This window comes from Dipodomys merriami, unplaced genomic scaffold, assembly GCF_024711535.1.
Source record: "Dipodomys merriami isolate MVZ:Mamm:240054 unplaced genomic scaffold, mDipMer1.0.p SCAF_1, whole genome shotgun sequence".
Taxonomy (NCBI): domain Eukaryota; kingdom Metazoa; phylum Chordata; class Mammalia; order Rodentia; family Heteromyidae; genus Dipodomys; species Dipodomys merriami.
Window position 1 is genome coordinate 139,166,887 of NW_027202270.1, and position 23,178 is coordinate 139,190,064.

Genomic DNA, 23,178 nt, shown 5'->3' on the forward strand with positions numbered 1-23,178 from the left:
TGCTTAATTGGAGGTAGGGAATATTGTACAGGGAAACTTTTATTCTTTATACATCTGCATTCACCTTGTTACATGTTACAAGAATCTCTGTATGCACTTGTTACAGAATCCGTGTCTCCAAATGTTGTTTTTGTGTTGAGTCCTAAGTTCTGTGCCTTTCATTACCACTTTTAGCAATATTATCATAATACAGTAAATTTGTTGGTTTCAATCTATTATCCTTAAATATTAACAACTATATTTTCCCAGGAAATAGAAAATGTTTTTAGGCTCATAACGATGAAAGGATTGCTGAGCACAGTTTTTCTATCCCATTCCATAAAATTGTGCCATTTATGTTTTGTTTGCAGTGCTGGGATCAAACCCAGGGCTTCACATATATTAGGCAAGCACTCTGCCACAGAGCTATGTCCCAGGCCTTGTTCTTTATTTTTAAAGCATTGCATTTGGTGGGTGCAAATGCAAAACAGTATCTTTTCTCCCTTTCCATCTCAACAAATTTGCCAGATTAAAAAAATATATAAAGTCCAGGTCTAAAATGAGCTTGGGATACTGAGGTTTTAATAAGCATAATAAGTAAAGTGAACCAACAAATGAGATGAGTCATAAAACTACTTACAATTGCGATGCCATCTAAAGCTTTCAGTTCTGGAAGATGAAATATTACAAACAACCGGTAATTTTCTTGATTCCATATAATAATGTTTCCATACAGATCTAGGATGACCAAGTTGCATAATGTCTAGGTAATAAGATACATAGATTATATATTAAGTGGGAAGGTTATCCTTTTCAATCACTAAGGTGTGATTCTGGGTAGTATTTCTCTGGACTGTGTTATATGATCAGAATCCCCTTTAGAATACTGGTATTAAATGCTTTATCTATCAGTAGTAAAGACTTAGTGGGAACTTGGATATGTTTAAGACAATATACTTTGTTTATGGAATATTGACTTATTTAAATGGTATGTTTGTATGCTGTATGTAAACAGATTAAATTGGAATGGAAGATGCTGTCGTTTGAAAAGAGATAAAGCAGACATGCTTTTGGCTTCTGAGAGAATAGAAGAATTATTCTTTAGGGGAAATGTGTTTTCTTGTTAGGCCAGACAATTTGATATACTTTTTAAAAAAGAAATCCCTGAGTACATGTGGATAAGAAAGATTAAATCAAAGGGCGTAATGTACAAGTAAAAAGGTTCATTCTATTGCTGATATGGATGATGAGGTTGCCTCTTTGGCTTTAGAAATGATATTGAGGGAACAGGATGGAGAGGAGGCTGAAGGCTATGTAAAGACAAGAAATGAAGGCAAGCTTTTGGTAAGGAGCTAAAGTCCTGGTTGGGGGTGGGGTGGGGGCAACAGAGGTCAATATGAGACTCTCAGTGTGAGAAAGTGACCACTGACTTTAAGAAACAATGACTCACACATTGCATATGAAGCAAATTCCTATTCTGCATTGTATAAACAGTCCATTTTGTTCCAACATTTGATAAAGCTTGTAACAAATTTGAGTTAGTGGTTTCTTTTCTTTCTTTCTTTCTGGCCTTAATCTCACGGCCTGGGAACTGTCCCTGAGCTTTTACATGCAAGGCTATTGCTTTACCACTTTGGTCCACAGCACCATTTCTGGTTTTTTGGTGATTTAGTGAAGATAATAGTGTATCGTGGATTTTCCTGTGTAGGCTGGCTTTGAATAGAAATTCTCAGCCCAGCTTAGTGGTTTCTTTAAAGAGAGAAAATCTGCGTGAAAGTGACCAGAAAGAGTTGGAATCACAGATAAAAATGGGAGTTCACCATAGAGCCACAGAAATAAAAATAGCATGGTACTGATACAAATCAGACATGTAAGTCAATTAAGTAGAAGACTCCAAAATAAACCCACACAGCAACAGCTTATATGATTTTTGACAAAGAAGCCAAACACATAAGTTGCAGAAGACAGCTCTCAAACAACTGGTATTGGTAAAACTGGAAATCTATATGTAAACCAAAATGATTTCTTTCTCTCATCTTGCACAAAAATCAACTCAAAATGGATCAAAGACCTTAATGTCAAATGAGACCTGAAATTCTGAAGTGACTGGAGGAAGATGTAAGGGATCTAGACATAAGCAATGAATGGCTTTCCAAAAATGACTTCAATAGCTCAGAAAATAGCAGAAATTGACAGATGGGATTGCATGGCATCTTACAAAAAGGAAGATCTTTGCTGGGAATGAATACCCAGAACATTTTATAAACAGTTGACAAGTTAAATACCAAAAAGAACATGTATAAAATGAATGGACAGATGAATTGAACAGGCACTGTTCAAATGTAAGGTCTGAATGGTCAAGAAACACATGAAAAAATGTTCAATATTCTCAGCCATCAGGGCAGTGCACATAAAAACTTCACTGAGATCCTGTCTCACTCCAGTTAGAAAGGCCATCATCGAGAAAGCAACAGCAAATGTTGGCAGGGTTTCAGGGGGAAAGGAACCTTTACATATATACTGTAGGTAGGAATGTAAATCCAATTAGTGCAGGCACTGTGGAAATCAACATAAAGAATCTTCAAAAGAATAAAAATAGACCCAGGGTAGTCACAGGCATGAGGCTCCAAGAAGAACCCTGGCTGAGGAAAACCTGGAATGCTCAGGATGAATATAGTTTAAGCACAGTTAAGGTAATGGAGGACTGACAGCTCTGTATCAACTGAGTTGTGAAATACGCATAGGAAGGTTTGACCAACCTTGGTCAAAATTGCATGCAATAAATCTGTGAATAACATTGGCTAACCATACTGTTTGATCCAGCTATACCACTTCTGGGTATATACCTAAAAGAATTTAAACCAGTTAACTATATGTTTATTGTAGAACTATTGACAATAGGGAATTAGCCTAGATGCTCATAAATAATTAAAATGTGGTATATATGAATGTTGGAGCAAAATGTAATTATGTCATTTTAGGAAAATGTGAAATAAGTGAAATAAGTGTAATGCTAGACAACTATCACGTGTTTTCTCTCATATAGAGTTTAGAGAGGAAAAAAGAATATGAAAGTAAAGGTCTGAATGGGAGATAAAAGATGATAATGGAGATGAATATAATCAAATTATATCATATGACTATAAGGAAATATCACCATGAAACTCCTTTGTGCAATTAATAAGCACTAATAATATTAAGCCAGAAGTTATCAGAGTGAAGGTTGGTGTCATTATAATTATACACAAACACACATACACATATAGGTATATATTTTAGTAAATATATTAGTAATATATAACATACATATTAGTAAATATATGGAATATATTTACTAAAATATATTTCACTAACTTATTAAACTATATATTATATAATATATGTTAATACAACAATGTATAAATATGTAACATAATATAAAATATTAAGCACATAATACAATATATATTAGAATATGACATACAAAATATGATTAATAATTCCTTTTTTTAGGCTTTCAAAATTCTGTTTGGTGAACATACATTACATTATTTCATAATGATAATAAACAATAAATGTTTTTAAAAGTAAAAAGTTACTACCCCAAAAAGTTACCTTTAAATTGTAGATCTCTTGATTGACAGCAATATAGTTATTGCTTATGTATAATTCAAGCAGCGTATACGTTTTTTGTAAACCACTCAGTGAAGTGATCCTGTTGTTCTCAAGAGAAAGGAAGTGGAGATGAAGCATGTTTTCAAATGTATGCTTTTCCAGGCCAGTGAGAAGATTATTATTTAGGCTGAGACGGGTTAATTTAGTTAGTTTGGAAATGCCTAGAAAAAAAGCAGAATCAAGAAAAGATTCAGACAGAACTGAGAGGTTAATTTAAAAATTAACCAGCTGGCCATTTTTACTTGTTTCTTTTTTTTCTAAGTTCACATGGCTTCAAGTCTTATTTAATACCAACTATTATTGCTTTCCTTTTCTTTTTTCAAAATGATAGACTTAAATCATATGTATGAAGTCTCATTCCATGCATCAAATTCTAATTTTGGAATTTTGGATTTCCAAGTAGATTCATTCTTTTTAGGTGTTAACAAAAAGTCCCTAGATGCTAAAAAAAATGGGTGAAAGTTTTTCTTTCAAAGAACATTCATATGATATAATTAACATTCTTTTTACACTTACAGTACCATACTCTACAAAGTTCAAAATAATTGCCAGTCTTCATTTGAAAGCATTAATAATAAGAAACTAGATTATGACACTCTGAAATGTATTACTCACAGAATCAACTGCATTACAGAATTTAGAAAATAGAAAAAGAGAATTTAGCCCGGTTATCCTGCTGTACACCTAAAAGTACTTTTAAGACAGAAGTTTAGAATATCCATATTATCAGAATCTGAATTATCTTTATATAATATATGCACTTCATAATTGCAGGATAATGCAGAACTTTCTTTTTTTCCCTTTTCCTCTCCATTTCCCCCTCCCTCTATCTTTCTTGAACTTATGATCTTCCTACCTCAGCCTCCCGAATGATGGGATAATAAGAGTGTACCACTACCTTGCTGAAGATAAGAACTTTGAAGTCATAGTGGATTTCAAATGTAACACTACTAGATTTGGAACCACAGATAAATTATGTAACTCCTGAGCCTTGATTTCTTTATCCATACAAAGGACATGCTGAAATCTACTTCTAAGAGGTTATATAATTAAATGGAATTTAAAAATCACATTCAACTTCTTTTCAGATTCACAACATTAAACAATGATAAGAATGAAAGCTAAGAGGAGTCAGAAAGTATTTAGCACATTTCCTTTAAATGCTACATTTTTAGTCTGCAGATAAGCATAAGCCAAAATGAAATGAAGAATCTTGAAAACTTGGTGAGATAAGGGAGAAAAAGGTCTCTTATACACTCTGCCTCAGAAAGGTAGGTGTTACTACTGAACTTTAAGTAGTCAAAATATAGTACTCTCATTATTGGGGAATTGTTAGTGTGCTTAATTTATGTGGATACATAGAAAAGGTTGTGTTAATGTATGTGATGTTCAGTCTCTAGTGACATATACTTTTCATTTTCAGCAAAAGTCTTAAAATTTCCAAATAGAACTTCCAGTCCATATTTTGTGAAATAAACAGAATTGTTAGGTCTTTTTCCAAATATACCTCACTGATCCACTCATTTAGCTTTGCCTTCCAGTGTGAACATGCCAGTTATATTCTCTACGCATTTTGTTACAGAGGAGAGGAGAGACAGAGGAGGTAAAAGTCAGTTTGCTGGGCTCACTAAATTTGAGAGCTCTTCCCAAATCCCATCAGTGTCTACTTAGAATTCTCTGCTGCAAACCTTCCTGGAAGTTCTATCTTTTGCTCTTATTCAGACATCCATATTGAAAGACTTAAGTGTGCCCATGTACCTTACCTTCTATCTTTGAGATGCAGTTCCCGTCTAATGTGAGCTCTTCCAAATTAACACAGGATTCCAAGCCCTCTATTTTAGTGAGATTATTATTGCTGAAGGATGCCCATTTCAAATTTTCCAATTTTTCTAAATTGGTGATTTCAAAGAGATGTTGTCCATCTAAATTTAAGGCAGTTATCTATACAATAATTCACATTGTATGTTACTTCTGTATCTTGTAAGCAAATTCAATGTTATTAGATTTAAAAAGCTAACAAAATAATTCCAACATGATAAACAAATCCTAAAATAATTCTTTCAAGAACTAAAGGTATGGCTTAGTTTACAAAAAATTTGACTATTTGGCAAGACTGTAACTGCACAGGACTATTATTGTAGTCTGGACACAGTGTTATTCAGCTTCCTGTTTGTGCCAAGGGCTTGTTGCAGTTGGTTCTGCACTGGCAGAACTTGCTACTGTCAGCCCCTTCAGGAATGGACTCAGCTGCAGAGAGCCACCTTGCCCAGGGTCACCTTCCTTTTCAGGCTGGCTCATAGCCAACACTGGAGAGATACCAAGGGCTCAGCTTCTCATCCCATCTTGGGACAAATTTAAAGGCTATCCTAATTCCAGAACTCTCCATGGGGTCAGCCAATGACGCACTGGAGTTTACTACCAAAATATATCCCATAATAAAATACCCATTTTTCAAGAGCTTCTTTTAGGCTAGCTCCTATCAAGTTTCTACATTCTCTTTTCCCGGTTCTATTTTTCCACACTGGTTCTAGAAAAGACTTTGGTATATTCAGGCAAATGTGTGGACTACAGTGCTTTGTCCCTGCCAAATGAATTTCAACTATTTCTCTGGCTTTGAGCCTTTAAAATTGACTGGCCTATTTTGCCATGTTGTTGGAATCGACCCTTTGGTTTACTGAGTACCTTTATCCCAAATTTCTGATAATATGGCAATTATCGTTGAGGACTAGCTCCTATGACATCAATCCATCACTTAACCTTCCAATTTTAGTTTTTGAAATATGGTACATTTCTTATGTAATTTCTTCTAATACATTATCTTGTAAATTCTTTCCAACATTATCAAAACAAGATAGACACATTAAAATTTTACATAAAATTTTACAACTTGGTATGGCTATATTGTAAATTAAACACTACATGATCTCCATTATATGTAGAGATGTTGTTGGTAAAGGAGTACAAAGTTTCAAGTACAAAGTTAATAAATTGGGAAAGTAGCTTAGTGGTAGAGTGCTTGCCTAGCACTCATAGAGTCCTGGGTTCAATTCCTCAGTACCACATAAACAGAAAATGCCAGAGGCGGTGCTGTGGCTCAAGTGGTAGAGTGCTAGCCTTGAGCAAAAGCAGGTCAGGGACAGTGCCCAGGACCTGAGTTCAAGCCCCAGGACTGACAAAACAAATGGTAATAAATTCTGAATTATTATAACTAAAATTAAAAATACTATATTTCACACTGGAAATTTTCTAAGAAAATTGGCCTTAAGGGCTGGGAAGGTAGCTCAGTAGTAGAGCACTCGCCTTGCATGCATGATGCCCTGGGTTCGATTCCTCAGCACCACATAAGCGAGAAAAAAAAGCCAGAAGTCTTGCTGTGGCTTAAGGGGTAGAGTACTAGCCTTGAGCTGAAGATTTGAGGGACAGTGCCCAGGCCCAGAGTTCAGGCCCCAAGACTGGACTCACCTACCCCCCCCCCAAAAAAAGAAAATTGACCTTAAGTGTTCCTTTCTTACTGTATTTTAATTTCATCTTTTTCAATTTTCTGACTCTTAACTATGAACACAAACCAAAGCTAAGTAAGAAAATCAATTTAAATTTAGCCTTTTCATTAATTTTAATAGCATTAGACTTTACCTTTAGGTGCCAGTTTCCACTTAGATGTAAATATGGTCCTAACCTTGAAATCTGTGTCAGGATTTTGGCAGTAGGCAGTATACTAAGTACTCGTGGTCTCTCTTCTTTAGAACTAGAATGCTGCAAGAGAGATAACTAATAAAATAATAAACATATGATGAATAAAAGATCATACAGATGTTCACAGTTAAAAAAGTTTTGCTTCCCAGAGATAAATAGCCCAATAAATAGAATATTTGCCTTAAAATATATTTAATATCCACATATATTTTAATCAATCTTTCTAACTGCTTTTGAAAATATTGAACTATTATAACATTTATACAACATCAAAGGAATTACTGCAGTATAGACACCCTATAAATCCACTCATAAACTATTTACCACCTGAAATAGTAATAATATCCTTAATCTCTCTGCAGGCCCCCATCCTAAGCCTTTCCCTTAGATATAATCCCCATATCAATTTTTCATTTAGTTTCTCTGAAGTCCCATGTTTATATCGATAAGCCATTTATCATTTACTCTTGCACATATTTGAGCTGTACATAACCAAATAAATGTACTTTTATGTAATAGGCTTTTATAGCTTAACAGCTTATTTATAAACTTCATTTAGGCTTCTGTCGGTAGTTGTAGCTTATTCATATGTCACTGATGTATACTATTAATTCTTAAGTTCCTGACCATGAACACTGGTGTTGATTTTGTTTGGTTTGCTTCTTTATTTATAGTATTATGGATCATATATGTGAGAATTTCTTTACAATGTATGAGGTCTTGAGGTATGTATATATGTGTATAATAATGCCAAATTATTTTTACAAACTAATCATAACTATAATTGTTACTTTATATTCCTGCTGAAATATGATACTGTTTAAATATTAAGACAAGTATTTTGGCAATAAGTAAAACCGGAGATAACTGGTAAAAAATATTTTCCTAAGTTAACTGGCTGTTACAATTTCCCCTTCATTAAGCTATCTATTCAAATAATTTGCCTCAATGTTTTTCAGCTGGTTGTCTTTTTCCTTATAAATTCTAAATATACAAAAGTTGTATTTTGACACTTGTTTTCAAATTTCTTTTTCTAGTACATATCTTGTTTTGTTTTTGTTACTTTCCTTATAATGTCTTTTTAGAAGAAGATATATCAGCTTTAATGTATACAAAATCAATCTTTTATGGTTTATGCTCTTTGCATCTGGCCTAATAAATTATTCCTTAATTCAAGGGCATAATGATAATCTGTGATAATTTTCTAAAGGAGTTTTGGTTTGGGGTTTTGCAGTGAAGGTCTTAACATACATGTCCCCATGTCTTTTATTAAGTAGCCTCTCTGGTCAGAAAAGGCAGTTCTGTTATTTATCAAGATTCCACAAATGTTCAGGTCTATATTATATCTTTATTCAGCTCTGTTGGTCTACTTTCTTGACTCAGTATTCCTATCACACTGTCTTAAAATATTTTAATAGGTTTTGATTTCTGGTAGAGTAAATCTTCAAGTCTTCTTCAGGTTTATTATATTTTTTTTCTTTTTCTTTTTTTGGGTCAGGTTGTGGGGCCTGAACTCTGGGCCTGGGCGCTGTCCCTCAGCTCTTCAGCTCAAGGCTAGTGCTCTACCTCTTGAGCCACAGCACAACTTCTGGCTTTTTTCTTTTTGCTTATGTGGTGCTGAGGAATCGAACCCAGAGCCTCAGGCATGCAAGGCAAGTGCTCTACCACTGAGCCACCTTCCCAGCCCCGTTTATTATATTTTTATCAACAAAAAATTTCCTCTTTTTTAAAATATATCCCAAATGATATGTTATGCTTTTTCAGGAATTAATATACAAGTATTCCATAAAAAATAAATAGTTTGATAAGTAGAGATAGGAGTCTTTAATTAAAGTATAGCTTTCCTTTTCCTCATAGCTTTAGGGATCAAACTCGAAGGCCTCATATACCTGGGCAAACATTTTACCTCAGAGCTAAATAAAGTATGGCAGCTCCAAACCCAAACTAGATTCTTAAAAAAAATGTTTTAATGCTGGTAATAGGGCTTGAACACAAGGACTGGGCATTATCCCTAAGTTTTTTCACTCAAGGCTGGCAGTCTACTATTTGAGCCACAGCTTCATTTCTATCTTTTTGGTTAACTGGAGATAAGGTCTCCTTGGGCTGACTTTAAACTGGAATCCTTTCATTCAGCCCTCTGAGTAATAGTTAGAATTACGAACATGAGCCACTGGTGTCTCAGCCCTAACAACATTCTAAATCTGGATAATAAAATCATTTCCTCCCCTCAAGGCTAATAGATTTTATTCTTTTCTGCCAGACACATTTAATGTCAATATTAAGTAATTTACTAAATGCATTGTCAATGCCTCTAAACTTATCTTGTCCTCAGAAAGTTGCTTATTTTCTCTTGGGTTCTATAAAGGACTCTGGTGAGTTCAAGTGACTAGGAAAAAAGTTACCTTAGAGGCATTTTCGGGGTGGTATTCAGACTGTAGAAAGTAAAAGAATCTATACCACCAGTTGGTATTAAATGGGGGTACAGTATATTTAAACAGAAAAACAGTCCCTGGCATGATCACTACATGGTAGGAGGAAACACAAAATTTTCAAAACAACCAATATGGGAAATACTAGTTATATGTTCCAAATAACATAAGAAACATTAAAGAGTAAACTCTAACCTGACTAATCTTTGATCCAGCGATAAATTTCATAGCTGCTGTTGTTTCTTCTTCAGAAATGGGGAGGCCATCTAAATGTTTAAGAGTTTTTAATCTGCCAATAACACTCAGCCTCAATGTGGCTGGCTTGGGAAAAAGAGCAACAAATTAATTTTCACAAAATATTACATGTGACATGGAAAGGAGTGTTTCTTCATTCCTTTCTATGTAGATTAAGACTGAGCTTCTTGTTTACTATGAATGATTAAAAATAAAGATTTGGCTTAATTCCCTCCCTCCTTCCTTCCTTCCTTCCTACCTCCCTTCCTTCCTTCCTTCCTTCCTTCCTTCCTTCCTTCTTTTTTCTTTCTTTCTTTCCTTCCTTCTTTCTTTTTCTGTGCCAGCACTGGAGCTTAAACTCAGGAACTAGGCATGGGTCCCTGAGCTTCTTTTGCTGAAAGCTCATGCTCTACCACCTGAACCATAGCTCTACACCTGGAATTTTGGTGGTTAATTATAGATAAGACTATCATAGACTTTCCTGCCTGGGCTAACTTCAAACCTTGATCCTCAGATCTTAACCTCCTGAGTAGCTAGGATTACAGGCATGAGCCACTGGCTGGTTGTTTATTGTGTGTGTGTGTGTGTGTGTGTGTGTGTGTGTGTGTGTGTGTGTGTGTGTGTGTGTGTGTGTGTGTGTGTGTGTGCGCGTGCATGCACTAGTATGCTAGTACTGGGGCTTGAATTCATGGCTTTGCCCTTTTTTGCTCAAAGCTAGTGTTCTACCACTTGAGCCACTTCTCCCCTTCTGTCATTACTACTTGCTAGGTGGGAGATAACTCAGATTTTTCAGACTGGGCTAGCTTTGAACTCATCTTCCTATCTGAGCCTCCCGGTTAGCTAATAAACAATTGTTGAAATTATAACAGAATTCATATTTTATGGTATGAAGAGGGGAGATCACATGCGCTGTTGGAAAGTGACCATGGGAGAAAAGAATTAAAAGAACAACTGTAGCAACTCCTGTTTGTCTAGATTGGCAGTAAGCCAACAAGCTTCATATATAACTCAACACGGATCTCCAGCCCTGCACATATAATTTGGCAGCAGGGAGACAGTTGTTCTGTGGTCACCCAAGAATTCTGCTTTGGCAAAAGAAAACATCATTCAGTTTTTCTGAACATAAAAGAAGAAACATAAATTTAGCAATATGATCAATTTAATAGAATCAAGCATTCTTCAGTGCCTTTGAAATGTTGACCACAGCTTTATAATTTAGAAGCAGAAAAGACTCTTAAATTACAAATGAAGCTTATTTAAAAACTTGGAAGCTGGGCTCTGGTGACTGATACCTGTAATCCTAGCTACTCAAGAGGCTGAGATCTGAGGATCATAGTTCAAAGCCCACCTGGGCAGGAAAGTCCATGAGACTCATGTTCAGTTAGCCATCAAAAAAATAAAAGTGGAAGGTGGTGCTGTGGCTCAAATAGTACAGCACTAGCCTTGAGCAAAACAGCTCAGAAACAGTTTTCCCAGGCCCTGATTTCAAGCCCCTGGACTGGCACAAAGAAAAAAACTTTGAAGCTAGTCCTAAACATATCATTAAAGGTTTGTTACATATTTTATGAGGATAAAAATATTTAACCAAACTTCTTTTGTAAGATGATGTGTTAAAATGAAGGTTTATGAGGACAAGTGATTTCTGGACTTAAAATAGAGAACAAACAATGCAAAATGCAAACTATAACAAGTTCAATGTATCTATTAACTAGAGATGAGGACAGATAATAAATAAAAATGTTTTCTCCTGAGTAGTATTACTGTAACCACGTTATTCTTGGTTCTTGTATGCCATTACCCATTACAGTAAAAAGTTCTGGCACACAGATCTATCAACTCTCTAGAGGTCTTGATAATGATAATGATAGTGACATTACTCTGAAAGCAATAATGCTTTCAAACTATTAGAGATTATAAAATCTCTAATGACATGCAAGTATAGCATTTTCTTGCAGCAGTATTTCAATTCACTCCATCAGTACACTGAATTCAATGTAGGAAGGGATTAAAGGAAGTGTAGAAAAATACAGTTTGCCTATTCCTGGCTATTATTAAATAGAAAGTAGTGAGAAAATGGCTTTGAGTGTTTGCTTTTTAAAAAACATGTCTGTTGCATACCTTTTGCCATGGATTGTGTTGAATATTAAGAGTGAGAAGGCTTGTGGTGTGTTTGCACAACACATTAATTTCATCACCAGATTTTTTCAGTTGGTTCCAGCTCAAGTCTAAGTGCTTCAGTTTCATCAGACCTCTAAATCCCTCAAGGGTTATCACATGATTGTGGCTTGCATCCAAATATTCAAGGTTAGACTGTAACATACACAATCAGAACTGAAGCTGATGATCATGCCTTGAATTTATAGAGTTTTTAAAATATGTCACAAGCTTGCTTATAACCACAGAAAGCCTATACAGCAGTTACATCACAAAAATGGTCAACATCACAAAAAACCTCCTAAGGAGTTTCAGGTATTTCATCTTTGTAGTTCTTAACTCATACTGTATTCTTGTAACATAGATTACCAGTGTGAATGACCCAGGGCCTATGTAAACAGAGAATGCTAGATTGTACTCCTGGAACCACATATGTAGTTATTTTTTTATATGATATATAACAAGAGACACTAAAAGTTGGACAAAATTCATGGCCTATGCATATCATTACTACATTTGGTGTCAGATGTGTAAGAAAGCAAATATAAGGCAAATAACATTTATGAATGTCACATTCAGGTAGAAAGGCCAAAGCAGAAAGAGAAACAACTTGGGTAATAAACACATGGGAAAGATGAACATTGCATGTGAAGAAGGAAAACTAGAAAATAAAGGGTAAACAGGGACCCCTCACCTCGTGGAGAACAAGCACCCGGGAAAACAAAAGCAGAAGGAGATGGAAATGACATTAAACAAAGAACATTTCAAAACCAAGTCTGAGAAATTATTTTACAGTATTATTTCAAAGGAGTCATATTCCAGGAATATGTTTGTTAAGCAAATGAAATCTAAATTTAAGGCTTGTTTTAAAGAAAACAGCATGATGTAGGTAGTGTTTCTATGTGCTGTATTTTTTTTTTTTGTCAGTCATGGGGCTTGAACACAGGTCCTGGGCACTATCACTGACCCTTTTTGTGCTCAAGGCTAGCAGCTCTACCTCTTGAGCTACAGTACCACTTCTGGGTTTTGAGTGGAGATAAAAGTTGACTTGGAGATAAAAGTCTCACGGGGACTTTTCTACCTGGGCTGGCTTTGAACCATGATCCTCAGATCTCAGCCTCATGAGTAGCTAGGATTATAGGCATGAGCCACTGGTACATAGCTAAGTATTCTCAAAAAGACAAAAGTTATCCTTTCAGAAAAACAGTTCAAAATGGATTAAGACTGCCGGGCGCCAGTAGCTTATGCCTGTAATCCTAGCTACTCATGAGGCTGAGATTTGAGGAACATGGTTCAAAGCCAGCCCAGGCAAGAAAGTCCGTGAAACTCTTATCTCCAATAAACCACCAGAAAACTGGAAGTGGTGCTCTAGCTCAAGTGGTAGAGCGCTTGCCTTGAGCTGAAGAGCTGAGGGACAGCACTCAGGGCCAGAGTTCAAGCCCCAGGATGGACAAAAAAAAAAAAAAAGGATTAAGAAAAGTAAGTCAGGTTCTGAAGGACAAATGCCACATTTCCTCTTAAATGTAGAATCTAGACCTAAGAGATACACACAGATATGTATTACCTATTATATATGTATCATATATGTAATATATATATATAGAGAGAGAAAGTGAGGGAGAGAGAGAGAACATGACTGTAACTGTGTGACTGGGAGTCAATCAGGAGGGGCAAAGGGGAAGAGGACGATGGAGATGAATAACACCAAAATACATTACATCTGTGTATGAAGATGGCATAAAGATCTAAACTTAAGACTTGTTTTAAAGAAAACAGCATGATGTAGGTAGTGTTTCTGTGTTTTGTTTTGTTTTTGCCAGTCCTGAGGCTTGAATTCACGGCTGAGGCCTGTCCCTGGGCCTCTATGGGGTCAAGGCTAGTGCTTTTACCACTTGACCCACAGGGCCACTTCTGGCTTTCTTTGGTACAGTGGTGGTACTGAGGAATAGAACCCGGGGCTTCATGCATGCTAGGCAAGCACTCTACACTGAGCCACATTCCCAGCCCGAGGGGGTAAATTTGATACTTATAGACATGTATAGGAATATCATGATGTCATTTCCATGTAAAACAAATATATGCTAATAGAAATGTTTAAAAGGAAGTTATTTTAAAATATGTAACCCAATTTATCATTTGTCCTTTGGTTTTATGATTTAGTTTTTCTGTCCTTTTTGCAAGTCTTTTTTATATTAAATTGATAGATTAAGTTTGAGTATATTTAAGTTATATAATGGGATGATTTGGTAAGATTATGCTATGGAATTGTATAACTACAATCAAGTTAATGAACACAATCACTATCACCCACGTTGTGCATCAGATACGCAGAACTTTAAAGTTTGTCCTTTTTTTATTTTTCCATTTTTTTTCCTTTTGGTGCCAGTCCAGGGGTTTGGATTCAGGGTTTGGGTGCTTTCTTTGAGCTTTTTACACTTAAGACTAGTGCTCTGCCACTTCAGCCACAGCTCCACTTCTGGGTGGTTAACTGGAGATAAAGAGTCTTGGACCTTCCTGCCTGGGCTGGCTTTGAACCTCAATCCTCATTCAGTCTTCTGAGTAGCTAGGATTATAAGCCTGAGCTACTGACACCCAGCTTGAAAGTTTTGCTTTTTTGACTAACATCTTCCCATAGTTCCCTCCTCTTAGGCCCTGACAACCAGCATTTTTACTCTGCTTCTATAAGTTCACCTTTTTTTAGGTTTCAAAAGCTAGTGCTTACCAAGTGGTATACATCATCTAAACAAGTAAATTCATTAAAGCTAATGTTCAGTTTTCGGAGCCATGTTAATTTGGCGAGATCTCTCAGTTTACTCAGACTGTTTCCATGAAGATTTAGGCTCTGAAATAAATGCAAATTAAGATTACATTCTACATCATACTCAAGTATGAATATCTGAAATGTTTCAAATAATTACACAAGCTAATTTGACACAGAATAAGAAAGTAGTCATTTTAAATAACATTAAGGTGGAAGGGAGGCCAAGATGGCGATGGGACACAGCTCTCTCCAACCAAAAAGAGAGTTCGAGTTCTAACGCTTAATTTCCCCAAGAGACTAATAACAACAAAAAAACAACCAGAGAGAAACAGGAGGTGCAAAAAAACAAAAAAGAAAGAAAAGAAAAGAAAGAATTTCAGAACAGAGAAGCACAAAGACCCCTCCCCCAACCTTTACTGGCTGTGGGCAAATGCACCAAGCCCTGGCCAGCCCAGCCAGGCAGGGGCTGCTGGAGTCCCAGAGACACAGGGGGTTGTCTGCAGCTCACCTGCACAGAAGAGGCCTGAGGTAACCAGTGTTGGACCTGCTGATCCAGGTGAACAGAGAAACCTCGAAGCCCAGAGCCTACACAAAGACCCATCCTCCGTGAGCAGATGGGCTCCATCCCACCAAAGCTACTTGGCCCCACAAACTACACAGAACTGGGAACCCCAGAACTACACAGAACGCCAGTGCAGAAGACCTGCAAGGTACTGGTGCTGATCCGGAGAGTGCAAACAGAGACAAACCTCAGCGCTCATAACCTGCACAGAGACCCCTTCACCCTAAAATGACACAGTACGTGTTCTTCTCAGCAGCTCATGGAACTTTCTCCAAAATAGACCATATCAGAGTTTGTGCAACAAATACTAGGGGATTGACATAATCCCCTGTATCCTATCCGACCACAGTAGAATCAAGCTAGTTCTCAATAACAAAGCATATTGCAGAAATTACTCAAATACATGGAAATTGAACAGCATACTTCTAAGCAACACCTGGGTAATAGAAAAAATTAAAGAAGAAATTATAAAGTGATATAATATAATATAAATAAATAAATAAAATAATATAAAGAAGAAATTATTCAGTGAAAATGAAGACACATCACAAAGAAACTTGTAGGACACAGCAAAAGCATTCCTGAGGGGCAAATTTATCACCCACATCAAGAAAATAGAGACAGACAAAGTAAATAATCTCATGTTGCAATTAAAACTGGGTGAAGGTATTTATCGGAGAATTCATAGCAATCAAGAAGCAGAGTCAGGGATGCCATTATAAACTATATTTATCTTTTAACATCACACATTGGATTTGATTTTCTTATTGGTATTCTCTTAATGTTATTTATCTTTAATTTTTTTTCAAATAATTTATTGTGATTAAGTGGTTACATAATTTCCTAAATTTCACAGTATTGTGGGATAGTGATGCTTAGTTAAAGTCACAAACACATTCTAACTTTCATGGGGCAAATTGTCTATCGTGGTCTATAACATTTATGAGTTCTACGAGCTTTGACAATACAGTTATTTCTTCCACATCGGGTGGATATGCATATTTCTTTCATTTTGCATAGCATCAGGTGTTCCTTCTTTCCCACTCATTCCCTCCATTGATTTGCTTAGTTTGTTTGATCAATGTCCAGTGCAGCTGGTATTATTAGGTAGCTGGCCTTGTATCTATCTTTAGACTTCATATCTAGTGCTACATTCAAATTTAAAATATAAATTTCCTTTCTCCAAATTTCTTTCCTCCTATTACTTACCACAATATGACTGTAAATGTTGGTCTTTGCAAGAGAAACTATTGTTTTATCATCTAAAGCCATAAGTTTTGTTCGGGGCTTAATCCTGGGCTCCATTTTCATAACTTCATCATCAAACTTCAAATCTTGGGATAATACTGATCCTTCTGAAAATTTCTTGCTTTCTTCTAGAATGGCATTGTTGAGTGAAGAAAATAAAGAGTGAGCCTTGGCCTAAAAAAGATTATTAAAAATATTGAAAATCCAGTTGATTTATCATTTTGAAAAACAAATAGGCTATATGGAAAAGATGGGTACATTTTTCAATTATACAGTAATATCTATGATGAACAAAATAACAATAGAAAGTCTGTGAGAGCAGATTATGACTGTAGACTAGGCATGGAGGTATCTACTCCCATTTAGTGAAAATTTCTTGAGATAAGTTAGCAATATTTCCACAGAGGAGAGTGCCCCAACAAAGGCTGGAAATGGTGACACATAAACCAGAGGAATTGAACTGGGAGCAAAAAAGGTAACCTCTAGCCAAAACATATTCAGGAGATAGCCACTCTGATGACAGATGCCAAGAAACTTGATGCTTAGAGTGGATAAATGAAAGAGCAGAAAGATATTCTAGCTAATTATCAGGAAAATAAGTAACTGCAGTAAGAATTGTGAATGGATGAGCAAGAGATACACAGGGAGAAATAGCTGTAAAAGATAAAGGAACCCAAATAGTTTATCAGAGAATTTTTTTTAATCTAGTAGAATAGGCATTTATGATAAAAGAAAAAAATAGGGTAGACACTTCATTAAATAAGAATATTTAATAAATGCTGATAAACCAAATATGTAGGAGCAGATCAAATTAACTGTCTAGAAGGCAATGGTGAGTGAAAATATTCTAGAAGAGCCGAGAAATGAATGTGTAAAATGGTGTTGTTACATATGTAAATGAATAGAAAAATGATTGAAAGCAACCTGTTAACAGTTGATACCTTGGTGAGAAGGTGTGGTGGGGGCCTAAAGTAAAAGACAAATTTTCATGTTTACTCTATAATCTTCAATATGGTTGGACCTTTTCCAGTGAGACTACAGCTGTATATTACTCCCATATATAGCTGCAGAATAAAAATACTTAAGTGTTATAATGACTTGTTTTGAAAACTAAGACCATCACTGACCAGCCATTATACATTGACCAGCCATTATACATGCACACGCAGACACAGAGCAGGCTCTCGCTCATTCACAGATAAAATATAGACTAGATATCATGATTAGACTTCAAATTGCTATTCTGTTCCCACTTAAGAAATGCCTGTTTTTAAAACTTTACAACAATTCATACCATTGTAATATACTCATATTCAACGATGTATTCTGGCAAAACGAGTTCATGATCAAAGACAAACCACTTGCACTGTCGAAAGCCACAATCACAATTTCTTTGTCCTGAGACAGAATCTGGAGTAAACACAAAAATGAGCAAAACACTCAAAATAAAATACAGCTTTTCACTCTTGCAGAGATTAAATATAGTAAGTTGGTTCTCAATAACTCCCGATTACTGAGTTTATAAATGAGAAAAACTTTTCACTCCTTTAAAAAGAATTCTTTAATTTTACTACATAGACTATTGGGTTTAATTTTACTCATGTTCTTTTTATAGTTTTTCACTTTGTTTCTGAATAAAGGATGTGCTTTATTTTTATGGGGTGGTGGTCATAGTTACACTTGGGTTTCAACTTAGGACCTGACTTAAGCTTGCTATGGTGGTACTCTACTACTTGAACCGCACACCTCTAGCCCTGTGTTTTGCTGGTTATTTTCATGATAAGAGTCTCTGAAAATTTTCTTCCTGGGCTGGACTTAACTGTGATCCTTCTACTCTCAGACTACAAAGTTGCTAGGATTACAGACGTGGCCAGCTACTGGTGAAATACTTGCTAGAAGGTCATATGGTTTTTAAACAAATGTAGTACTCTAAAATCTTTGTAGTTTTTTTAACTTTTGAAAATTAGCATATGCATATGCATGTGTAATCAAGATCGAAATGAAGGTAAAAATATTTTAAAAAGTATACGATACACAGAATTTTTGTCATTATTTTCTAAACAATATATTAGCATAGGATTTATAATGTGTTCATGTGTGATCAGTAATATAGAAAGTATTTATGGTACACAGGAAAAGTATATATGCCATGTGCAAATGCTTTGCCATTTTATACGAAGGACAGGAGTATCCACAGATTTAGATTTTCATGGCTGAGGCGTGGCCCTAAGACAGATTTCCCACAAATACCTACAGATGATTATGTGTGGGAGTACACTTAATTTCAACCTTATAATTGTGAACTACATACACATACAAATAAGGATCATTGCAGTAGAGAACAAAAAAAAATTAACAGCCACAAACAGATTTTTATAGAAAAGTTTAAAAACCTTTTTTGAGGCAGATGTTTAAGTTATAAGCTAGTATTAGCTTAAATATACATGTTCTGTATTCAGAGAGATGAGAGTTCATTCATTTTCTGACAGACATACTTAGTTTATACTTCTGAGGGATGTAAACTGAATTAACCAGAGGATAGTTGGCTTGAGTGATGGAGTCTTGTTCATGAGCCTGAACAGTCTGGCCAAGAAAAACTTTCGTAATGAGGAGGATCCCTAAATATGAAGGAAGAGAAAATGATTAGAAATGATGCTTTCAGATCCATTGCTTGGAGAGACCAAGATTTAGTGAATTCTGAGGATTTAAAGACTCTAAAGGAAAAAAGAAATGCTCACCTATTTAGTAGATAAGCATTTTAGTGCCACCTATCATTTAAATTACATGATAGGCACTAATGAGACAGATTAATTTTCACTCAGTTAATAAAAATGCTTCTTGTATTTAATAATACAAGTGATTATTTTTTACTACATGTAAGATGAAATATAAATTAGGGGAGCCTAATTGTCTTAGAAAGCATGTTATAGGAGAATATAACTTTTAAAGATGGGAATGGAATCACTTCTTGCCTTTGAGTAAGATCAAGTAAAAATGAGACTGAGGAAGAATGACTTTAAAAGCAGCAAATAGTTTTTCCAAGTAAGGAGTCCTTAATTAGCTTAATTTTCTGATCGTTATTAACTGAAGGACTGCATTACACACATAATTTATAGTTCACTGTAAATCATCCTATCAGAACTATAATCTGGATCCTAAAATGTCATCTTCTAAAATTAAGTCACTATTTTTTTTTTTTTGGTGATGGTAGGTCTCAAACCCAGGACTTCACATATGCTAGGTGAGTATTCTACCATTGAGTGCCATATCTCCCACGACAGTGAGAACCCTCTAGATAGGTATAACCCACATGTCTATCCCTCCAATTCTCAATAGGTTTGATGGTTGAGATAAAAAAATAGGTGATCCTTAATGTCTGACCTGATCCATTTTCCCCATTATATCTTTTTTGATACTGTGCATTGACTTCATGTTACAGCCCTTATGAAAATCATAATTTCACACTTATATGTGATCATTAATATTTGTAAACACCATAAAGAAAAACTGTTGAATTTACATAAACTAGATTCCTGTCACCTACCGATACCTAAACATATGGTAAACATTCAATAAAAGCTTGAAGAACCGAAGAATGAACAGCAGAAATGTTGGAGGTAAGAGACGACAGACATGGTGAACTAGTCTTTTTCCCTAGGCTGTGGGTAAACTCTCCTAGAGTTGTTCTACAAATTGTTTCTTACATTTATATTTATGTGTATTCAAGCCATTGCATGGATTCAAACCACTGATGAATGCATAAATTAAAATGCCCCAAATTTATTTTCTAGAAGAAAACTTATTGAAAAAATCCATACACTTCACAATTTATCTAGCTGATTTTAAAGTATACCTTGGTTTCTTTATCACTTTACATTAAGAAGACTCAATAAAAATCCTATCTTCAGAATGTTTTATCTGCCTATTGCATATATGGGCCAAATTCTCTTGTCTTTTTCTTATAGTTGTCTCTAACTAATATATGTACTCATATGTATCTAAACACATACATATACATGTTGAGTTTATTTTTGACACGCCATAATTAACAAAAGCAGGCTGTGAAGTGTATGTAAGCTGGACTAAACATTCTAAGTAAACATCTTAGTAACAAGTAAGTCTCCTCCTATTAATGCTAACGCATAATACTATGTATTAGTTGACAGTGTGGGTAAATCAATAGATAACACTGGTAAGTATGAAACGTAATGGCTTGAAGCAAATCTCCTGTGTTGATAAAAATTATTAAAAATGATATGAAAATGGTTAACAAGGGTTGAAAATGGGGAAAGGTGAGAGTGTGCCTAATGACAGACCCTGAGTTTAAACTCCAGTACCACCAAATAAAGTGAGAAACTGAAAAACAAGAAAACAATTAGCAAATTGGATGACTTAAAGCTTCAGAAACACCATCCATTTGTATTACCGTGTCTGAAGAGCTCGTGTTCAACTGAGTTTTTCTTGTCATCCTTGTGCTTTTGCTGTAGCAACTCGAATCGGGGACATTCACATACACTTAGGCTGTTAGCAAGAATAACAGCTTCTTTTGTGGGAAGCAGCTGCAAAGAAAAACAATCTTTGTATTTGTGTTTCATGAAAATGACAATACTTTGACTTTCAATACAGATGGTTTATTATTTTATGCTTCTGTGTCTGGGCAAAGAAGTCTGTGGGCCAGACTTTGAAAAGAAAGAGATAACTCCAGGTGCATAACTTCATCATGTAAAGCCATGGAAACATCTTAAATTCATATGGAGATAGACAGTGATCAAGACACACTGTATTCATAAACTGCTTTGTTGAATGGTCATTCCATTGTACAACTACTTAGAGATAACAAAAATATTTTTCAATGACAAAGAACAAAATTGGTCCCTGGAAAAGCAGCCCAAATCAAGAATTACAACACTGTGTGGTACAGTAACAGAAGTGTTCGATGAACATTCCACTAACATTCTTGTTAACTCCGAAAAGAAAGTTCTGAAACTGGAGGTGTGGCTCACGGGTAGAGTGAGTGAAAAGGTCCACTAAGCCAAGCAAGTGAGAGGGCGAGACCCTGAGTTCAAATCCTAGCACCAGCACACACAACAAAAGGCTTACATCAGTGAAGGTTCTTATTGATATCATAATTCTTGTCTACTCATCTACATTGTTTTCTAGAAGCAAATGTTTTTATTGTTCTAATGCATGGAAATCGAATTTGTTTTTGTGCCAGTCCTGGGGGGAACTCAGGATCTGGGCACTGTACCTGTGTTGTTTTGCTCAAGGTTAGCACTCTACCACTTGAGCCACAGCAACCCTTCCAGATTTTTCTATTTATGTGGAGCTGAAGAATCAAACCCAGAGTTTCATGCATGCTAGGCAAACACTCTACCACTAAGCCACTTTCCCAGCCCTGGAAATCTAACTTTTCATTGCAACATACTTTCTTCAGAGTGTTATATCAATAGTATTTGCCTTACATCTAACTCTAAAAAGGAAACAAAAATCTTTCTCTTCCTCTCCCTTTCCCCTCTCTCTTACTCTCCCCCACCTCTTCAGAAGAGAAATTTATGAAGTCTAAGGATAGAAGTAGAAACTGGCAAAGGCATAATTTGAACTCAGGCCAATTTGGTTCTTGGTACAATCTCAGAGTTTAGAATTTACCACTAGTTTTATATTTATAGCCAAATCATTATGACCTATGTATTTTTTTTCCTATGGAACATACTATCCAAAAAAGTTGTCAAAAAATAAATGCTTAACTGTGATTCATATGATCACAAATTACATACTTGTGGTAAGATAAGTAATCTTTTAAGACTGCAGTGAAAATCAGTAACCATGTGAATGGCATTGTTGGAACAGAACGTGACTATGGCCCTCACTTATTGGAGGGGAAGATAGGATATATACCTAATAATTAAAAACAAAAGACATCACAATATGTGTTTGGTAACATAACCCTTTTAAATGAAATGGTTAAGAATTAATTTGATGAGGAAATGGGATTATGGCTAAGCCTCAAAATGGGATATACTCTAAATAACTAGAGCTTTAAAAGAAAATTATTTTTTAAAAATGAGAAAAACATAAGAAGGTATAGAAATAGGTGCTATGGACATAAATCATTTGCACACCTTGATTTCTATTTTTCTATTAAGCATTTACTAAATAAAGCCCTGGTCCTTAATTAAAGACTAGTAGATAAATGGACATAAGTGATTACATTTCAATACAAAAATATTCTAGAGTTACAATTCTCAACTACTTGTCACTTAATCAGCACATGCTTAACAATTTAGGATTAATGGGCATTTTCTGCTCTTTTAACCCAAAGTGTAGATACAATTCAAAGATAAAATGATGCTTTTTTTTTTTTGGTCAGTGTGAGGCTTGAACTCAGGGCCTAGGTGCTGTCCCTGAGCCTCTTTGTGCTCAAGGCTAGTGCTTTACCAACTTGAGGCACAGTGCCACTTCTGATT

General features: G+C 35.5%; 1 protein-coding gene across 1 annotated transcript in view; it reads right to left on the minus strand.

The window, feature by feature from the left end:
* Positions 1-23,178, minus strand: part of Lrrc9 (leucine rich repeat containing 9) — a 77,711-nt gene that overhangs the window by 23,287 nt on the left and 31,246 nt on the right. Inside the window, exons 13-23 of the mRNA XM_070032442.1 lie at positions 21,141-21,273; positions 19,210-19,332; positions 18,009-18,124; positions 16,676-16,888; positions 14,866-14,985; positions 12,108-12,299; positions 9,951-10,076; positions 7,267-7,401; positions 5,397-5,574; positions 3,574-3,794; positions 620-742 (exon numbers count right to left, since the gene is read on the minus strand). Coding sequence (XP_069888543.1) covers positions 620-742; positions 3,574-3,794; positions 5,397-5,574; positions 7,267-7,401; positions 9,951-10,076; positions 12,108-12,299; positions 14,866-14,985; positions 16,676-16,888; positions 18,009-18,124; positions 19,210-19,332; positions 21,141-21,273 — 1,680 coding nt within the window. The remainder of the gene's footprint in view (positions 1-619; positions 743-3,573; positions 3,795-5,396; positions 5,575-7,266; positions 7,402-9,950; positions 10,077-12,107; positions 12,300-14,865; positions 14,986-16,675; positions 16,889-18,008; positions 18,125-19,209; positions 19,333-21,140; positions 21,274-23,178) is intronic.